This window comes from Coregonus lavaretus, assembly GCF_964263955.1.
Source record: "Coregonus lavaretus genome assembly, chromosome: 22".
NCBI lineage: Eukaryota > Metazoa > Chordata > Actinopteri > Salmoniformes > Salmonidae > Coregonus > Coregonus lavaretus.
This window is the reverse complement of record NC_140009.1, coordinates 14,023,203-14,042,099: the sequence shown is the minus strand read 5'-3', so window position 1 is coordinate 14,042,099 and position 18,897 is coordinate 14,023,203. Positions and strand designations below refer to the sequence as shown.

At 44.9% G+C, this 18,897-nt stretch overlaps 1 protein-coding gene across 1 annotated transcript; it reads left to right on the top strand.

Annotated features, from left to right (window-relative positions):
* LOC311149526 (cytosolic sulfotransferase 2-like) lies at positions 1–2,020 on the top strand (the record flags this gene model as incomplete). Its single annotated transcript, XM_084186707.1, has 8 exons — positions 1–35; positions 286–424; positions 519–641; positions 816–916; positions 995–1,121; positions 1,215–1,312; positions 1,468–1,642; positions 1,926–2,020. The coding sequence occupies exons 2-8, from the start codon at positions 286–288 to the stop codon at positions 2,018–2,020; spliced, it is 858 nt and encodes a 285-aa protein (XP_084042833.1). The 5' UTR covers positions 1–35.
* Between the last annotated feature and the right edge of the window lie 16,877 nt (positions 2,021–18,897).

The following is an 18,897-nucleotide window of genomic DNA, read 5'->3' as shown; positions in this document are numbered from 1 at the left end:
ATTCACCCTGAGGTATCTTACTCAGAAAGAGCAGGGTAAGTCAGTTATTTTGGTATGTAGGAATTACTATCATGTGTAGTACGTTGTTACTGTCATCGTTTAAAGAAACATTAAGACTTAGTCTTTGTTAACATTTGTAGGCGAGCATATCAATGGAGCGTTATTCCTCTCTATGTTTGAATTATAGAACCATTCGGATCGCTAAAATATTCTGTTCAAACTTCACATCCAAGCATTAACACTCCTGTGGTGATCCTTGACCAAATACATGTCCCACTTTTACAGATGGAGCTGCCACCTCGACCAAAACTCTTTGACTTCCATGGAGTCTCCATGACCAACTACTTCACTGACAACTGGGACAATGTACAGAACTTCCAGGCCAGACCAGATTACATTATCATCGCTACCTACCCCAAAGCAGGTCTCTCTCAGTCTGATGTTGATGTTTCATTAAAGATAGTGTTTTGGTTAGTGAATGACTGTGTATCCGTCCCCTATCTGTATCCCTCTCTTAGGTACCACATGGGTCTCCTACATTCTAGACCTGCTGTATTTTGGCCAGACAGACCCTGAGCGTCAGACACCCATCTTTGAGAAGGTTCCTTTTCTGGAGTTGCTCATTCCTCTTTACCCTCCAGGTTAGAATAGAGAATTGGATAAATTAAATCATACTTCTCTCATTTTGCCATTTCTTTGTTAAAAGTTAGATAAAGTCCTAAGCAGTAATTCCATTTTTTATATCATGACAGGAACGGCTGAACAGTGTTAATATCCATCAAACAGCTACTTTGTTATTCTAATGTTTATCCTAGGGGTGGAGGTGCTGGACAACTTAACCACCTCTCCTCGCCTCATCAAGACTCACCTCCCAGTCCAGTTGCTGCCCAAGTCCTTCTGGGAGCAGAACTGCAGGGTACAGTATTTGTAACTTCTCCTCCATGTTTCTCCACTATATAGCCGCTATATATAAATGCAATCTCTCTCTCTGCAGATAGTGTATGTGGCCCGTAATGCCAAGGACAATGCAGTGTCTTATTTCCACTTTGACCGCATGAACCAGGCCCAGCCAGAGCCAGGAGACTGGAACAACTTCTTACAGAGATTCATGGATGGAAAGAGTGAGTGAACGAGAGTATAAAGGAGTGATTGAATGAGTAAGTGATAATAGTCCCCATGCACTCCATGAATTTGTCTACTCTGCACTTGCTCAGTGGTGTTTGGTTCCTGGTATGACCATGTGACTGGCTGGTGGGAGAAGATACAGACTCACTCCAAAATCCTCTACCTCTTCTATGAGGACATGGTTGAGGTGAGTAGAATACTGATGCAATGTGTGTGTTGCAGTATTATTGAGATGTGTCTAATGATCTCAGTGCACACATATGCTCAAGAGCCATACTAACTGCTGCTCTAGGAGGTTAGCTGTTTCCACTGTCGATATCTAGTGTGTATGTGTTCCTGCAGGATACGGGGAGAGAGCTAGACAGGCTGTGCTCCTTCCTAGGTTTGTCTCCTTCAGCAGAGGAGAGGGAGAGGGTGAGAGGAGGAGTGCAGTTTGACAACATGAAGAAGAACAACATGGCCAACTACTCCAAGGACCTTGTGATGGACTTTAAGATATCCCCCTTTATGCGCAAAGGTGAGTGTGTGTGTGTGTGTGTGTGTGTGTGTGTGTGTGTGTGTGTGTGTGTGTGTGTGTGTGAGTGAGAGAGAGAATGAGAGAGAGAAATAAATATTAATCTGCTGGAGCTCAGCTCTTCCAGCTATCACAACAGACACACATGAACACACTGAGAGACACAACGTCATCACAGACACCATAACATTTGTGCTGGTACCTGGTGTGGAGACATTGGAATACTTTCTTCTGATCTACTGAACTTTCAAACTATCATTATACCTGTCTGTCTGTCACACTCCAGGAAAGGTTGGTGACTGGAAGAACCATTTCACTGTGGCCCAGAGTGAACAGTTTAATGAAGACTATAAGAAGAAGATGAAAAACACTCCGCTGTGATCAGGTGGTGATGAAGGAGTCAGGCGCAGGAGGGTAAATCACAGAATAATAGGCTTTAATCCGCAAAATACAGGTTTACGCAGAAATGCGTCAAACACACTCCAGGGCACAAAACAGGCGCACTGGAATATACAAGGCATACGGGAAAAATACTCCAGTCGATACACAATACATGAGCTCCACCGAGCTTCACTAACCTCCACAAATAAACAATCACCCACAAGGACAAGGGGGCAGAGGGAACACTTATACACAGACTAATTAGGGGAATAGAACCAGGTGTGTGTGATTGACAAGACAATTGTGATGATGATTGGGGCGGCAGTGGTTAGTACTTCGGTGACGACGAACGCCGAAGCCTGCCCGAACAAGGAGGGGAGGCAGCCTTGGTGGAAGTCGTGACAGTACCCCCCCCTTGACGCACGGTTCTAGCAGCGCGCCGACCCCGGCCTCGGGGACGGCCAGGAGGACGCTGAGTAGGGCGAGCCAGATGGCGACGGTGGAAATCCTGTAACATGGAGGGATCGAGGATATCCCTCACCGGGACCCAGCACCGTTCTTCCGGACCGTACCCCTCCCACTCCACGAGGTACTGAAGGCCCCCCACCCGACGCCTCGAATCCAGGATGGCACGGACAGAGTACGCCGGGGCCCCCTCGATGTCCAGAGGAGGTGGAGGAACCTCCTGCACCTCAGACTCCTGGAGCGGACCAACCACCACCGGCCTGAGGAGAGACACATGAAACGAGGGGTTAATACGGTAATCAGGGGGAAGTAACAACCTATACGTAACCGCGTTGATTCTCCTCAGGACTTTGAACGGCCCCACAAACCACGGGCTCAGCTTCCGGCAGGGCAGGCGGAGGGGAAGATTCCGGGTCGAGAGCCAGACCCGATCCCCCGGTACGAAGACCAGGGCCTCCCTGTGGTGACGGTCAGCGTTGGCCTTCTGATGACGCACGGCGTGCTGGAGGTGAACGTGGGCAGCGTCCCACGTCTCCTCCGTGCGCCGAAACCAGTCATCCACCGCAGGAGCCTCGGTCTGGCTCTGGTGTCACGCTGCCAGAACCGGTTGGTAACCTAAAACACATTGGAATGGTGTTAGGTTAGTAGAGGAGTGGCGGAGAGAGTTCTGGGCATATTCTGCCCATGGCAAGAACACCGACCACTCCCCCGGCCGATCCTGGCAGTAGGACCGCAGGAACCTACCCACATCCTGATTTACACATTCCACCTGCCCATTACTCTCGGGGTGGAACCCAGAGGTCAGGCTGACCGAGACCCCCAGACGTTCCATGAACGCCTTCCAGACCTTGGATGTGAACTGGGGACCTCGGTCAGACACTATATCCTCTGGTACCCCGTAGTGCCGAAAGACGTGTGTAAACAGGGCCTCCGCAGTTTGCAGAGCCTTGGGGAGACCGGGCAGAGGAAGGAGGCGGCAGGCTTTAGAAAAGCGGTCCACAACAACCAGGATGGTGGTGTTACCTTGGGAGAGGGGAAGATCAGTTAGAAAATCCACACTTAGGTGAGACCATGGTCGTTGTGGAACTGGTAAAGGTTGTAACTTACCAGCTGGGAGGTGCCTAGGTGCCTTACTCTGGGCGCACACGGAGCAGGAGGAGACATACACCCTCACGTCCTTAGTCAAGGTATGCCACCAGTATTTTCTGGTCAGGCAGCGCACTGTACGGCCGATACCTGGGTGACCAGAGGAGGGTGACGTGTGTGCCCAGTAGTTCAGACGATCACGGACAAGAGCAGGCATGTACTGTAGCCCATCTGGACACTGAGGTGAAGAGGAGGGACGTATATACCCCTGGCGCAGGGACTCGGTGACATATTTTTCCATAGCCACCGTTTCAGCCTGTGACAGGGCGTATATATGACTCCTGGAAGGTACAGCGTCTACCCGGAGGTTTATTGCGCAATCCCCCGCCCGATGAGGTGGTAATTTAGTCGCCTGCGTTTTAGAGAACGCTTGCGCCAGTTCAAGGTATTCAGGGGTAATGCGCACGGTGGAGGTACTGTCTGGACTTTCCACTGTGGTTGCACCAACGGAAATACCTAGACACCTACCCTGACACTCTCGCAACCACCCCGTGAGAACCCTCTGCGGCCATGAGAAGGTGGGGTTGTGGAGTGCTAGCCAAGGGATACCTAATACCACAGGGAAAGCAGGGGACTCAATAATGGAAAAAGTAACCTGCTCACAATGAGTCTCCTGGGTAATCATGGTGACTGGTGCAGTAACTTCCTTAACCAACCTGGACACTAATGGTCGACTATCAAGTGCTCTGATGGGGCGTGGAATGGATAGGAGAATCAATGGAATGCCTATACGGTGTGTGAATGCCCTGAATCGACTAGTGCCTTACACTGGGGAACTACCGTGTGCTCAGGAATAGAGACAAGTATTTTACAATGCGCAGCAGAGGGCTCTGAACGAGTGTGGGTGTTCGATACCTGGGGTGATGCAAGAGGGCCCTGCCTGCCGCCTCCAAACCCAGAAGAGCTTTGACGACAACGTGTGGTGAAATGTCCCTTCGCGCCACCAGTGTGGCACTGGTGCTGTCCTACTCCGCTCTCTCGGCCAGCAGCTCCACCCAGCTCCATCGGCTCGGGATCCGAGTCGTCCGGGGTGGAAACGGGCAGACCTCCTCCAGGACATCCTCTGGTTGCCAGCAAGTTGTCCAAACGAATGGCCATGTCCACCAGTTGTGAGAAGGACAACATGGTGTCATGGCAGGCTAGCTCCCGTCGGACGTCCTCTCGCAGATGGCACCGGAACTGGTCGATCAGGGCCCGCTCGTTACACCCGGACCCCGCTGCCAGAGTGCGAAACTCCAATGTGAAGTCCTGCGCAGTCCTCGTCCCCTGCCTCAGGTGGACCAGCCGCTCGCCCGCCTCTCGACCCTCGGGCGGGTGATCGAAGACCGCCCGGAAGAGGTGAGCGAACTCCCCGTAGTTCTCCAACGTGGCTCCTCCTTCGTTCCACACCGCGTTGGCCCACTCCAGGGCTTTCCCCGATAGGCAGGAGACGAGGGCGGACACCTTCTCCCGCTCCGATGGAACCGGCCGGATGCTGGAGAATTAGAGCTCCAGTTGGAGAAGGAATCCTTGGCACAGCGCCGCTGTCCCGTCGAACTCCCCTGGTCGGGATATCTGGATCCCTCCGGGTGCTGGGGTGTAGGTTGCGGGATCCGGTTGACCAGCTGGTCTCGACGGATCGGGCTCTCTCCTCTCCAGGCATTGGACGACCTGAAGAACCCGACCCATCGCTTCACCCAAGCTGGCTAGCATAGTTGAATGCTCCTGGAACCGTTCCACGACTCCAGGCATGTGGGTCTCTCCCGCTGACTCCATATTCGTGTGGGTGATTCTGTGATGAGGTGGTGATGAAGGAGTCAGGCAAAGGAGGGTAAATCACAGAATAACAGGCTTTAATCCTCAAAATATAGGTTTACACCAAAATAAGTCAAACACACTCCAAGGCACAAAACAGGTGCACTGGAAAATACAAGGCATACGGGAAAAATACTCCCGTCGATACACAATACACGAGCTCCACCGAGCTTCACTAATCTCCACAAATAAACAATCACCCACAAGGACAAGGGGGCCGAGGGAACACTTATACACAGACTAATTAGGGGAATAGAACCAGGTGTGTGTGATTGACAAGACAATTGTGATGATGATTGGGGCGGCAGTGGTTAGTACTCCGGTGACGATGAACGCCGAAGCCTGCCCGAACAAGGAGGGGAGGCCGCCTCGGCTGAAGTCGTGACATCATCTTTGATTTCGCACAACAATATAGGACAGCCTTCATTATCTAAAGCACTCCACAGGTCTTAAGAATGTGACTGCATGTAAAAATGTAATAACACATAATACTGTAAGTATGGGCAGCAAATACATACTGTCTAACTACTGTAAATAAACAACACCTGATATCAAAACATTTTCACATTTCTAATATTTATTTGAGGCTGCAGCACAAAATAATACAACTTCAAATAGAAACAGAGTCAATGAGCAAATTAATGAAATTAATATGTTGGAATATCTCTACTACTGTACCTCTGAACTGTGACTACTGTACGGAGAGGAGAACGGATTGGTAACATACTCAAATCAAATCAAATGTTATTTGTCACATGCGCCGAATGCAACAGGTGTAGACCTTACCGTGCTTGCTTATAAGCCCTTAACCAACAATGCAGTTTTAAGAAAATAGAGAAAATAAATATTTACTAAATAAACTAAAGTTTAAAAAAAGTAACACAATAGAATAACAATAACGAGGCTATATACAGGGGGTGCAGGTACCGAGTCAATGTGCGGGGGGTACAGGTTAGTCGAGGTAATTTTTACATGTAGGTAGGGGTAAAGTGACTATGCATAGATAATAAACAGTGAGTAGCAGCAGTGTAAAAACATGGGGGGGGGTGTCAATGCAAATAGTCCGGGTGGCCATTTGATTAATTGTTCATCAGTCTTATGGCTTGGGGTAGAAGCTGTTAAGGAGCCTTTTGGACCTAGATTTGGCGCTCCGGTACCGCTTGCCGTGCGGTAGCAGAGAGAACAGTCTATGACTTGGGTGACTGGAGTCAGTGACCATTTTTTTGGGCGTTCCTCTGACACCGCCTAGTATATAGATCCTGAATGGTTTGGCCCCATTGACGTACTGGGCCATACGCAGTACTCTCTGTAGCGCCTTACGGTTGGAGGCCGAGCAGTTGCCATTCCAGGCGGTGATACAACCGGTCAGGATGCTCTCGATAGTGCAGCTGTATAACTTTTTGAGGATCTTGGGACCCATGCCAAATATTTTCAGTCTCCTAAGGGGGAAAATACGTTGTTGTGCCCTCTTCAAGACTGTTTTGGTGTGTTTGGACCATGATAGTTTCCACTACAGCCCCGTCGATGTGAATGGGGGCGTGTTTGGCCCTCCTTTTCCTGTAGTCCACGATCAGCTCCTTTGTCTTGATCACGTTGAGGGAGAGTTTGTTGTCCTGGCACCACACTGCCAGGTCTCTGACCTCCTCCCTATAGGCTGTCTCATCATTGTCGGTGATCAGGCCTACTACCGTTGTGTCATCAGCAAACTTAATGATGGTGTTGGAGTCGTGCTTGGCCACACAGTCGTGGGTGAACAGGGAGTACAAGAGGGGACTAAGTACGCCCCCCTTAAGGGCCTCCGTGTTGAGGATCAGCGTGGCAGATGTGTTGTTGCCAACCTTTACCACCTGGGGGTGGCAAGTCAGGAAGTCCAGGATCCAGTTGCAGTGGGAGGTGTTTAGTCCCAGGGTCCTTAGCATAGTGATGAGCTTTGTGGGCACTATGGTGTTGAACGCTGAGCTGTAGTCAATGAACAGCATTCTCACATAGGTGTTCCTTTTGTCCAGGTGGGAAAGGGCAGTGTGGAGTGCGATTGAGATTAAATAATCTGTGGATCTGTTGGGGCGGTATGCGAATTGGAGTGGGTCTAGGGTTTCTTTGATGATGGTGTTGATGTGAGCCATGACCAGCCTTTCAAAGCACTTCATGGTTATCGACGTGAGTGCTACGGGGCGGTAGTCATTTAGGCAGGTTACCTTCACTTTCTTGGGCACAGGGACTATGGTGGTCTGCTTGAAACATGTAGAGATTATAGACTCGGTCAGGGAGAGGTTGAAAATGTCAGTGAAGACACTTGCCAGTTGGTCCGCGCATGCTCTGAGTACACGTCCTAGTAATCCATCTGGCCCCGTGGCCTTGTGAATGTTGACCTGTTTAAAAGTCTTGCTCACATCGGCTACGGAGCATGTGATTACACAGTTGTCCGGAACAGCTGGACCTCTCATGCATGCTTCAGTGTTGCTTGCCTCGAAGCGAGGATAAAAGTAATTTAGCCCTTCTGGTAGGCTCGTGTCACTGGTCAGCTCGCGGCTGGGTTTCCCTTTGTAGTCCGCAATAGTTTGCACAGACTGGAACATATTCCAGTCTGTGCTAGCAAAACAGTCCTGTAGCGTAATTTCCGCGTCATCTGACCACTTCCGTATTGAGCGAGTCACTGGTACTTCCTGCTTTAGTTTTTGCTTGTAAGCGCGAATCAGGACGATAGAATGATGGTCATATTTGCCAAATGGAGGGTGAGGGAGAGCTTTGTACGCGTCTCTGTGTGTGGAGTAAAGGTGGTCTATAATTATTTTTTCTTCGGTTGCACATGTGACATGCTGGTAGAAATTAGGTCAAACGGATTTAAGTTTGTCCAGTCTGAAAATAGAATGAATCAATTAAGCACTCTGTCTGTTCTGAAGGGAAGAAATGAACATTGCATGTGTCATGGTCCTTTTTGCAATGCAGTGTTCTCACTTGTATTTGTTGGGTGACAGCTTACCTTGATTGAGTTGAGTTGCTGACTTGTCCTCATATGTTCATTACACAATAACTATCAAAGCACATGTGAAAAAAAAAGCAGATCCAAGCATCAGTCATAACTTACCTCATCAGACTATCTATGCATAGAGCTCAGCTCTCAGATAAGTCCAGTCTACTCTGCAGCACGTGAGGTTGGCATGCCTGATCAATAAAACAAAACAAAAATCAATAATTATCTATCATTCATTTTGGAGATATATTTAATGTAACATTTAAGTGTATTCTCTATTTAATAAAACTGGACAGAAAAGACCAGAATTGCAGTCACCTGTTAACAAGAGTAGATTAACTTTATGTCTCAAGATGTCTTGAGACATCTTAAGATGATCGGTGGTGATGGCTGAGCTATTCACGAGGTTGAGACATTCGACATGATCCCGTCCCCTCTTTATGATCCCCCATGGACTCCATGGGCAATGGAAAAAAACTAACAACATGTATTTGCCGATTTAACTACATTGTTTCTTTAAACTATATTTGCTAGCTAGCTAATGACAGTTATTAGCTAGCTAGCTAACCAGAGTCTGCATAATATCACATTTGGTAGTGCTAAAACAAGTCTAACATATTTCTTCATATTGACTAAATATTGTTTTGGCTAACATACATTACATATTAAAATGCTTGCTTGCTTACCTCCAGTTGAACAACAGTTTGTAAATCCTCCAGGCAGTGTTGCCAACTCCTCAGTAAGGAAAGTAGCTATTGGCTGTCCTAAAAGTCGCTAAATGATGTCATACATTTGCATAATTGGCCATGTGCATGTAATTGTGATGGACGCTGTAGGAGAGAGGAATAACGTCATGGGAGAGACAAAAAGTGAGTACAAATAAACTTTCTTCTGTCTTGTTTTTTTTTATGTCACAATTCCAACCCTCCTCCTTTATCCGGGCTTGGGACCGGCAAAAGTGACCCAAAAGAGACACTCTGGCGGAGTTACTTATTATTATTTAATTTTTTTGATTATTTAATTTTTAGTTAAGTTCTCTTAAGTTTGGTTTGGTTTTTAACCTTATGGTCCACTTAGGAGCCTACAACAAGTCACAGTAAAACATGAACATGTTTAACCATGACATAATTTTTATTTTTTTGTATACAATCTACATTAACAATCTAAATGGAACCAAAAAGAGACAATAGAAAAAACTGTCAATGGCAATGTGAGAAAATGATGGTAACTAGTCTGGCCCTAATTCAGGTTAATTGTTTGTTTTTCCAGACCCCCCTCCACACACACACAGGCTGTGCTGGCTCACAGAAAGAGTGGGTCATCATCATTTTGGTCAAGGCTCTCTATGGCAGGTTCAGCAACTGAGGGAGCTGACTTAAATCCTTCCATTTACTAAGATGGATGGCACGCCATTGCTGGACAATCTTGTCTATCTCTGCAGGGGAGTAGCCAAGGAGCTTGGCTATTTTTTCAATTTCTCCAGGGCTCTTATTGTGCTTTAGAGTTTCCTCCACATTGAAAACTGACATGTACTGCAATGCTTCGATGTTGTCCGGCAGTCTCACCCTCAACTCATTAGTGAGGGAGACGGTGAAGGCTACACACCGCTTTCGGACATTGTTTTCATCCTCAGGCGCAAGGTGGAGCTCAGCTGCCTTTGACCCAAAAAGGTAACCAAGGTACGGTTTGGGACTGATGTATCCATCTATTGGCCCTTTGAGTACATCGACATTTGCCAGTGGATTCAGCACCCTGCTGCTCACAGACTTGATCAGGCTAACCAAGCTGTCAAGTAGCTTAAGAGGATCTACTTGCTCTCCCTCAAAAGCCTTGATGGCCAACTGTACCTCACCCAGCACTGACTTCAAAAAAGTCAGATACAATATGTTTTGAGGATCACTGTACATGGAGTATAAAACCTCAGCCATGTAGCAGTGTTCACTGGACTTGGTGACTGCGAAATGCAGCCTAAGCTCCTCCCACTGGTCCAAAATGCGTGAAACCACGGGTTCAATGGAGAGCCAACGTGTGGCACACACCTTGGTTATCTGTAAAGGTTTCTCCCCACAGTTGATGGTCTCATATATGGCCTTGTAGGTCTCCCTGTGCTTTGGGGACACTGAAAACCAGTTATAAGTCTCTCGTACCAAGTACTCCACACTACGGGGGATGGTGTCATTGGAAGCATGACTTACAGCAAGCTGCAGAGAGTGGCACACACAGTGAATAAGAACCAGATCTTTGAGGCCATACTCCTCCTTCAGCACTTTGTGGACCCCATTGTTAATCCCCGTCATAACAGAGGCATTGTCAGTCCATATCCTCAGGAGTTTCTCTTTTTTAAGACAACACTTCGAGGAAAGCCACAACAGCACGGGCTATATATTTGGCCTCTCCTCCCTCCAACTCAACAAGCCCCAGAAATGTTGATACAATTGTCTGCTTGGTGTCACTAAAGTACCTTGTCACAACCCCCAGGTACTTAGAAACACTTACATCCGTGGACTCATCGAGGAGGAGGCTGAAACGCTGGTCACCCACATCTGCGACCAACTTTTTCAGAAAGTATGGTGCTAGAACACCATTAATCATTTCTGTGCACTTTGTCCTGTGCATTTTGAAGTGGGTAGCAGCAGTGGAGTCTGAGAAAGCAGCTCTACATGCTTCTCCAATGTGATCACATGCCAGCATGTAACAGTGTTCAGCGATAGCTAATGCCATGGCCTCAGCCTTTTTTGCAGAGTCAATTTTTTAAACCATAAATGGCAGCTTGTTTTGGGTGGAACTATTATAAGGCTTTGCCCTTTGAGTATGTTTTTGAGTTGTCATGTGTTTTTTTACATCACTAAGTTTGGTGTAGAAACCAGCCTTACAATACAGGCAGTATGCCCGTGTATCATCTCCAATAAACGGCTTCAACCAGCCTTTGAATTCAGGGTTTGATTCCCACTCCTTTCTGTATTTTTGAGTGTACAGTTTAGACTGAGACATGATGAGCTAGCCAGCTAGATGTTTAGCTTATGTCACAGAGAGGCACACACACAGTGGACAAGGTGAGTAAGTGACTGAGGCTGTGTGAGTCAAATTCAGTGATTTATTTTTGTGCAGTGATTTATTTTAGACAAAGAACATTTTACATTTACATCAGCCAGCGGCAGCTTCCCGCATGCGCGATTCATTTTCAGTTTGGATGCGGAGGGGTGAACATCTCCTGCTCTGACTGCAGCTGGGAGGGACTGCTGCACGAGGACTGGGCCGCCTGTGAGTGCTTTGGGACGGGGGTGGGGCCCACGACCACACCCGGTTAGATAGAGTGGGTCACCTTCTCCTTTAGTTCACCTGTGGGGCACAAAACCTCTGACATACGGGTGTGGTTAATAAACTATCTTCACACATACATGTTCAGCTCTCAATTTCTATTGTTGTTGTTTTTTTAAAAGTATTTTGTCCTCTCCTTCGTATATATTTATTATTTAATCCTACCGTCTCCTACCATACCATCCATCCCCCATTTGACACATGATTTGCCCATGTGTCAATATTACCACCTACCTAAACAATCACTTAGGTAATATTGGTAATTCATTATCCAATTGCCATCCCATTGTATACTAAACATTAGCATTATTCTAAATATTTCATTAATGTTAGTAATCCCAAGTGTTCATTAAGTCCTCATGACATTCATTCTCATAAATCATATATACCCCAAACTCAGCCAAAACCTAAAAAACTCCATAAAATTCACTGTGCGTGCTCCTCTAAGACATATCACCCTTGACCTGCTGAAAACCCAATTTGAAAAACAACAACCACAAATAGCCAGGCCTCACTTAATTTGGTAGCTCACTTTTATGACCTAAATACTGCCTAACTGAGATGTGCTAATCTCTTTCTCCTGGTTATAATCTAAAGATGGTAGTACACACAAAACATGATACAGATATCCCCAGTCTTAACCCATCAATAATTGTTTGTATCAATCTAATTCCTCATAACTAATCCATAAAACCACTCAAAATTCCTCGAGTATACAATGATTATTTAATTGATTACCCTAACTCTGCTACATGTGATCTAATCTCAAATGATCCATTATCAATTATTTGTTCAACCCCCTAGGAAAATCTGTCTCCCCTTCTATTGTTCCTGTCCCCCCTGTAAATGTCATATTTCAGTTTTTAGCCAATACAATCACGGTTACATCAAATGTTCCCTCAGTTAATGGTATTTTCTCCCTAATATAACTTCCCTAAATGAGATTTAATCCCCTGCCTTTACTCTACTGTCCTTCTATCATTACTGGATCAATGATAATAACTGTAATATGTATCAATAATAATTGTAATAACTATTTCACATTAAATTGTGCCTTTTTTCTGATAATGTTATAATTGTAGCCTATTCCATCACTTTAGTTTAAAATATAAAAGTTTGTTTATGTAACAAATCCAGAACCCACCACAGGCTGGCGCTATTCCCCCAGCACAACAGCCAATGCCACTTGCATCCCCGTAACCAAAATAAATTATCGTTCTAAAATGTACCAACTATTTATATTTTCCCGCTAACCCATTTCAGTTGGCTATTCAATTTCTTTAACTGTTCTCTCTGATTAGGCCCTAATTAATAAAACAAATACTTGCTATCGTTGATAAGCATACATTTAATGATGTTCCTAACATTTGAACTATCTCTCACCCTCCCCTTGCTCCTTCGGGGAAAGCGCATGGGGACCTTGTAACATATTTTAATAGACCTTTCTAGAATACTTCTACTTAAGCTATCTAATTCAACCATTCACATTTCTCAATCCACATAGTAATCTAGGTATATAGCCCCAACCATCCTCTATTGCTGTAGTAAAGTCTTGTTTGGTTCAGTTTATTTATTACGGAGTGTCCATAATACTATAATAATACATTCATACATATAATAATACATACATACAGATTTCCCCTTATGCCATTGAAATGCCAAATAAACCATAATAGTTCAATGGAGCCCCCTATTGGCTCTCCACTATTGATACATCACTTCCATAACCACATTAGTTATGGTCCGATTACCCATTAAACCTTATCACATGATCAAACAACGCCACAACCTTAAACTCATATGGGGCGGCAGGTAGCCCAGTAACCAATAGTGCCGCGCCAACAACCGAGAGGTCGCCGGTTCCAATCCCCGAGCCGACCAGGTGAGAAATCTGCCGATGTGCCCTCGAGCAAGGCACTCAACCCCAATCGCTCCTGCAAGTCGCTCTGGACAAGAGCGTCTGCCAAATTACCAAAAATGCAAATGTAAATATTCTCTACTTTCTCACCCATGATGTACGTCTACATTCGGGTGAGCAAGCCCATATGTATATATCTTTATAAATTTATAGGTACCTCTCAAACAATCGCCCCGTGGTGTTCCCAGCCAACTCCCAGTCTTTCCTGGCTCCAAAAGCCACACTTTCGCTGTCTCCAGCCCCTCCCCTCGCAACTCTCTCTTCCTCTCCTCTGGGAGTAGGCTCTTTTGAGGAGCTGTGTTTCGTGTTAGTGTTTCCAATATTCTGCCGTTATTTAAAGTACTTTAGTCTATTTATTTAAATCAAATTATTCCCAACTAATTAGTTAAAGTCGGTGCATATTTATATTTCAATGATAAACCAAATTATTTCAGTCTAATTGTTTAACCAGTATTTTGCAGGGTCAAACATCAAACGTTAAATCAAATAATCAACCAAAAAGCCTCAACCCAAGCAACTAAAACCAGTATTATGCTATGTCTAACACCAAACGCCACAGTTCAATCATATCAGTTCAAACGTTTCAGTTCAGTCACACTAGTCATTCATCACTTTAGCTTTGTGTTCCCAATTAGTTTTCTATCAAGGTATACAGGTTTTTCATTCACACTCTCATGCATACGACAACACTCGCACTGTCTAACTATTTATAGTACCAACAATAGGTACGTTGCCACGCCCTTACCCCTTTCACTAAGTCTACTCTGTTCTCTTATGTTCCTATTGGTGCAAAGACAATAAGTTTATACTCTCTACTCGTTTGCAGTATCTCTCTTATGTTCCTATTTGCACCCTATTGGTGCAAAGACAATAAGTTTATACTCTCTACTCGTTTGCAGTATCTCTCTTATGTTCCTATTTGCACCCTATTGGTGCAAAGACAATAAGTTTATACTCTCTACTCGTTTGCAGTATTACCCATGTTCCCAGTTGTCCCGGCCAATACCTAAGTACAACGACAAATGGCGATTTATACTGTCTTCTACGTTTTTAGAAGTGTCGTCCTATGATCCCAGCTATATTTAATCTATGTTCCCAATTATAACCAGTCCAAACTGATACAATGACAATAGATGTAATCTATGTTCCCAATTATAACCAGTCTAAACTGATACAATGACAATAGATTGTTATGAAATATAGCGACAAATAGCGTACACACTTTTATCCAATAATTCCCTATATCCCTAGCCCACCTCCAGTGGTACCTAGTCTAGGGATTTCAGTATTTTCCCCGAACCTCTCTTCAGTGGAACAATACTCAATATGCCATGGCGTTTAACCTTCACATTTATCAAACATTTTGCATTGTCATTGAGACATGTAAACTAGAATTTTATCAATATGATTTCATAATAGAGTTCACTTACATCAAACAGGTGTTTCACAAAAATAATTTGGATATAGCCAATATGCAGAACTTTAGTTACATAACAATAGGTGTCTGCTTACCTTTTTTTAGAAGACCAGTCACTTTGTGAAACACACCGTCCAACGACAGCAATGTCCAATAGGCTGGGTGAATTCCAGCGAAGTACCGCTACCAGATCACAGTCGGAGGTCACCAATTGTTAGAAATTGCGTAATTCAAATCTGGTATTGGAATAAGAATCAAGAGATCTTCAATCCAAGCAAAATTTATTATATGCAAAATGTATGTATGATAAGTATGAAGGTTCGTATATCCACTGAAATACCACGCAGGGCACTCAGAGAACTAATCCATTGTTACAGGTTCTTCTTCAAATACTCTGACAGAGATATTTCCCACTCCCTGCTGGCCAATCAGAGTAGAGACTGAGCGTGGTTTAGACTTACTCAGCCTATCCGTTGGCGCACCGGCTGGTCCCAGGCCCTTGGCGCATCCCTGTTGCCAGGCATAAGTTTTTATCATAACAACCTGTAGAGTCAGCACTTTTTTGCAGTACCCATGTCCTTGGACAGTTCACAGATCACAAAGAAGCAGTGTAGTCTAGTATTTTGAGACAAGTTCTTATCTCATCCTACCCCCTAACGTTCCTCACATAAATCACAGCCTGTTATGTGAAAGAATTTATATCAGTATAGTACAAACCTATGCTTATCATTAATGCATTCCTTCTAAGCTATTCATCACATACAGATCCAATTATGAGAAAATAGAACCCCACATTAGGAAATGGAAGACATACAAGACCACTGATAATCTCCCTCGATCTGGGGCTCCACGCAAGATCTCACCCCGTGGGGTCAAAATCATCACAAGAACGGTGAGCAAAAATCCCAGAACCACACAGGGAGACCTAGTGAATGACCTGCAGAGAGCTGGGACCAAAGTAACAAAGCCTACCATCAGTAACACACTACGCCGCCAGGGACTCAAATCCTGCAGTGCCAGACGTGTCCCCCTGCTTAAGCCAGTACATGTCCAGGCCCATCTGAAGTTTGCTAGAGTCATTTGGATGATCCAGAAGAGGATTGGGAGAATGTCATATGGTCAGATGAAACCAAAATATAACTTTTTGGTAAAAACTCAACTCGTCGTGTTTGGAGGACAAAGAATGCTGAGTTGCATCCAAAGAACACCATACCTACTGTGAAACATGGGGGTGGAAACATCATGCTTTGGGGCTGTTTTTCTGCAAAGGGACCAGGACGACTGATCCGTGTAAAGGAAAGAATGAATGGGGCCATGTATCGTGAGATTGAGTGAAAACCTCCTTCCATCAGCAAGGGCATTGAATATGAAACGTGGCTGGGTCTTTCAGCATGACAATGATCCCAAACACACCGCCCGGGCAACGAAGGAGTGGCTTCGTAAGAAGCATTTCAAGGTCCTGGAGTGGCCTAGCCAGTCTCCAGATCTCAACCCCATAGAAAATCTTTGGAGGGAGTTGAAAGTCCGTGTTGCCCAGCGACAGCCCCAAAACATCACTGCTCTAGAGGAGATCTGCATGGAGGAATGGGCCAAAATACCAGCAACAGTGTGTGAAAACCTTGTGAAGACTTACAGAAAACGTTTGACCTGTGTCATTGCCAACAAAGGGTATATAACAAAGTATTGAGAAACTTTTGTTATTGACCAAATACTTATTTTCCACCATAATTTGCAAATAAATTCATTACAAATCCTACAATGTGATTTTCTGGATTTTTTTTCTCATTTTGTCTGTCATAGTTGACGTGTACCTATGATGAAAATTACAGGCCTCTCATCTTTTTAAGTGGGAGAACTTGCACAATTGGTGGCTGACTAAATACTTTTTTCCCCCACTGTAAGTGAGTCTGCCAGATCAGAGGCAGTAGGGATGACCAGGGATGTTCTCTTGATAAGTGCGTGAATTTGACAATTTTCCTGTCCTGCTAAGCATAAAAAATGTAAAAAGTACATTATCTTCTTTAGGAATGTATTGGAGTAAAAGTTGTCAAAAAGTAAACTAGTCCCGGCACCGTTCTTTGACAAACACATAAGGTTGTATATTGAATTCAATAGAAGAAAGCAGAGAGAGGAGGGAGAAAGAGACTGACAGTTATTTTTTAATGATATCCAATTGGTAGTTACAGTCTTGTCCAATCGCTGCAACTCCCGTACAGACTCGGGAGAGGCGAAGGTCGAGAGCCATGTGTCCTCTGAAACATGACCCCGCCAAGCCACACTGCTTCTTTACACACTGCTCGCTTAACCCGGAAGCCAGCCGCACCAATGTGTCAGAGGAAACACAGCACAGCTGGCAACCGAAGTCAGCGTGCATACGCCCGGCCGCCACAAGGAGTCACTAGAGCATGATGGGACAAGGACATCCCAGCCAGCCAAACCCTCCCCTAACCCGGACGACGCTGGGCCAATTGTGCACCGCCTCATGGGTCTCCAGGTCGCGGCCGGCTGCGACACAGCCCGGGATCGAACCTGGATCTGTAGTGATGCCTCTAGCACTGCAATGCAATGCTTTACACCGCTGGACTGACAGTTCTTTAATGTAGCCATTGGCTACAGCCAAAACACTAAGGAACTGGCAGTCTCTTTCTCTCCTGCTCTCTCTCTCTCCTTTTTCATCTATTGAATTATATGTAGCCTAATATTTAAACAATTACAGTGCACCCCTTGACTTTTTCCACATTTTGTTGTGTTATAAAGTGGGATTAAAATGGATTTACACCAAATACTCTGTAATGTCAAAGTGGAATAAAGATACTAACATTTTTTTTTTTTATTAATGGAAAATATAACACTAATATATCTTGATTAGATAAGTGTTCAACCCCCTGAATCAATACATGTTATAATCACCTTTGGCAGTGATTACAGCTGGGTAAGTCTCTAAGAGCTTTGCACACCTTGATTGTACAATATTTGCCCATTATTCTTAAAAATATTATTCAAACTGTGCTAGACAGTCATTTTCTTGTTTTCCCATAGATTTTCAAGCCGATTTAAGTCATAACTGTAACTAGGCCACTCAGGAACATTCAATATTGTCTTGGTAAGCAACTCCAGTGTATATTTGGCCTTGTGTTTTAGGTAAATGTCCTGCTGAAAAGTGAATTTGTCTCCCAGTGTCTGTTGGAAAGCAGACTGAACCAAGTTTCCTCTAGGATTTTGCCTGTGCTTAGCTCTGTTCTTTTTATCAACAAAAAAAAGAAACTCCCTAGTCCTTGCTGATGACATGCATAGACATATCATGATGCAGCCACCACCATGCTTAAACATTTGAAGAGTGGTACTCAGTGATGTGTTGTGTTGGATTTCCCACAAACATAACGCTTTGCATTCAGGACAAAAAGTTAATTTCTTTGGTAAATTTTTTGCAGTTACTTTATAGTGCCTACTAACATTTACAAATGTGGGAGTAATGATTAATAAATGGCGAGCAAACAGTTTGTAAATGCCTTATAAATGGTGTATTATGGACCCTTAAAGTGTTACCATACCGGTAAATAAACTGGCAGTACATGTGTCTATATGGCTCTATATTATTTATCGGTAATAGTAATTAACCCTTAGGATGTGTTTATTCATTCACAACTAAGATGCTGCTGGGCCCAGCACAGACAGTGTGGTCCCCTGGTCTTCTGGTACCAGTGCAGTGGGAAAGGATGCTAGGCTGAGCAGAGATAGCTCAGAGGTGAGTGCAGTGGAGGTAGGAAGAAAACAGAAAGACACAGATGTACTGCCAGTTCCTTAATATGTTGACGTGATGTGGGCTGGTGTGGCTGAAATGCCAGGGC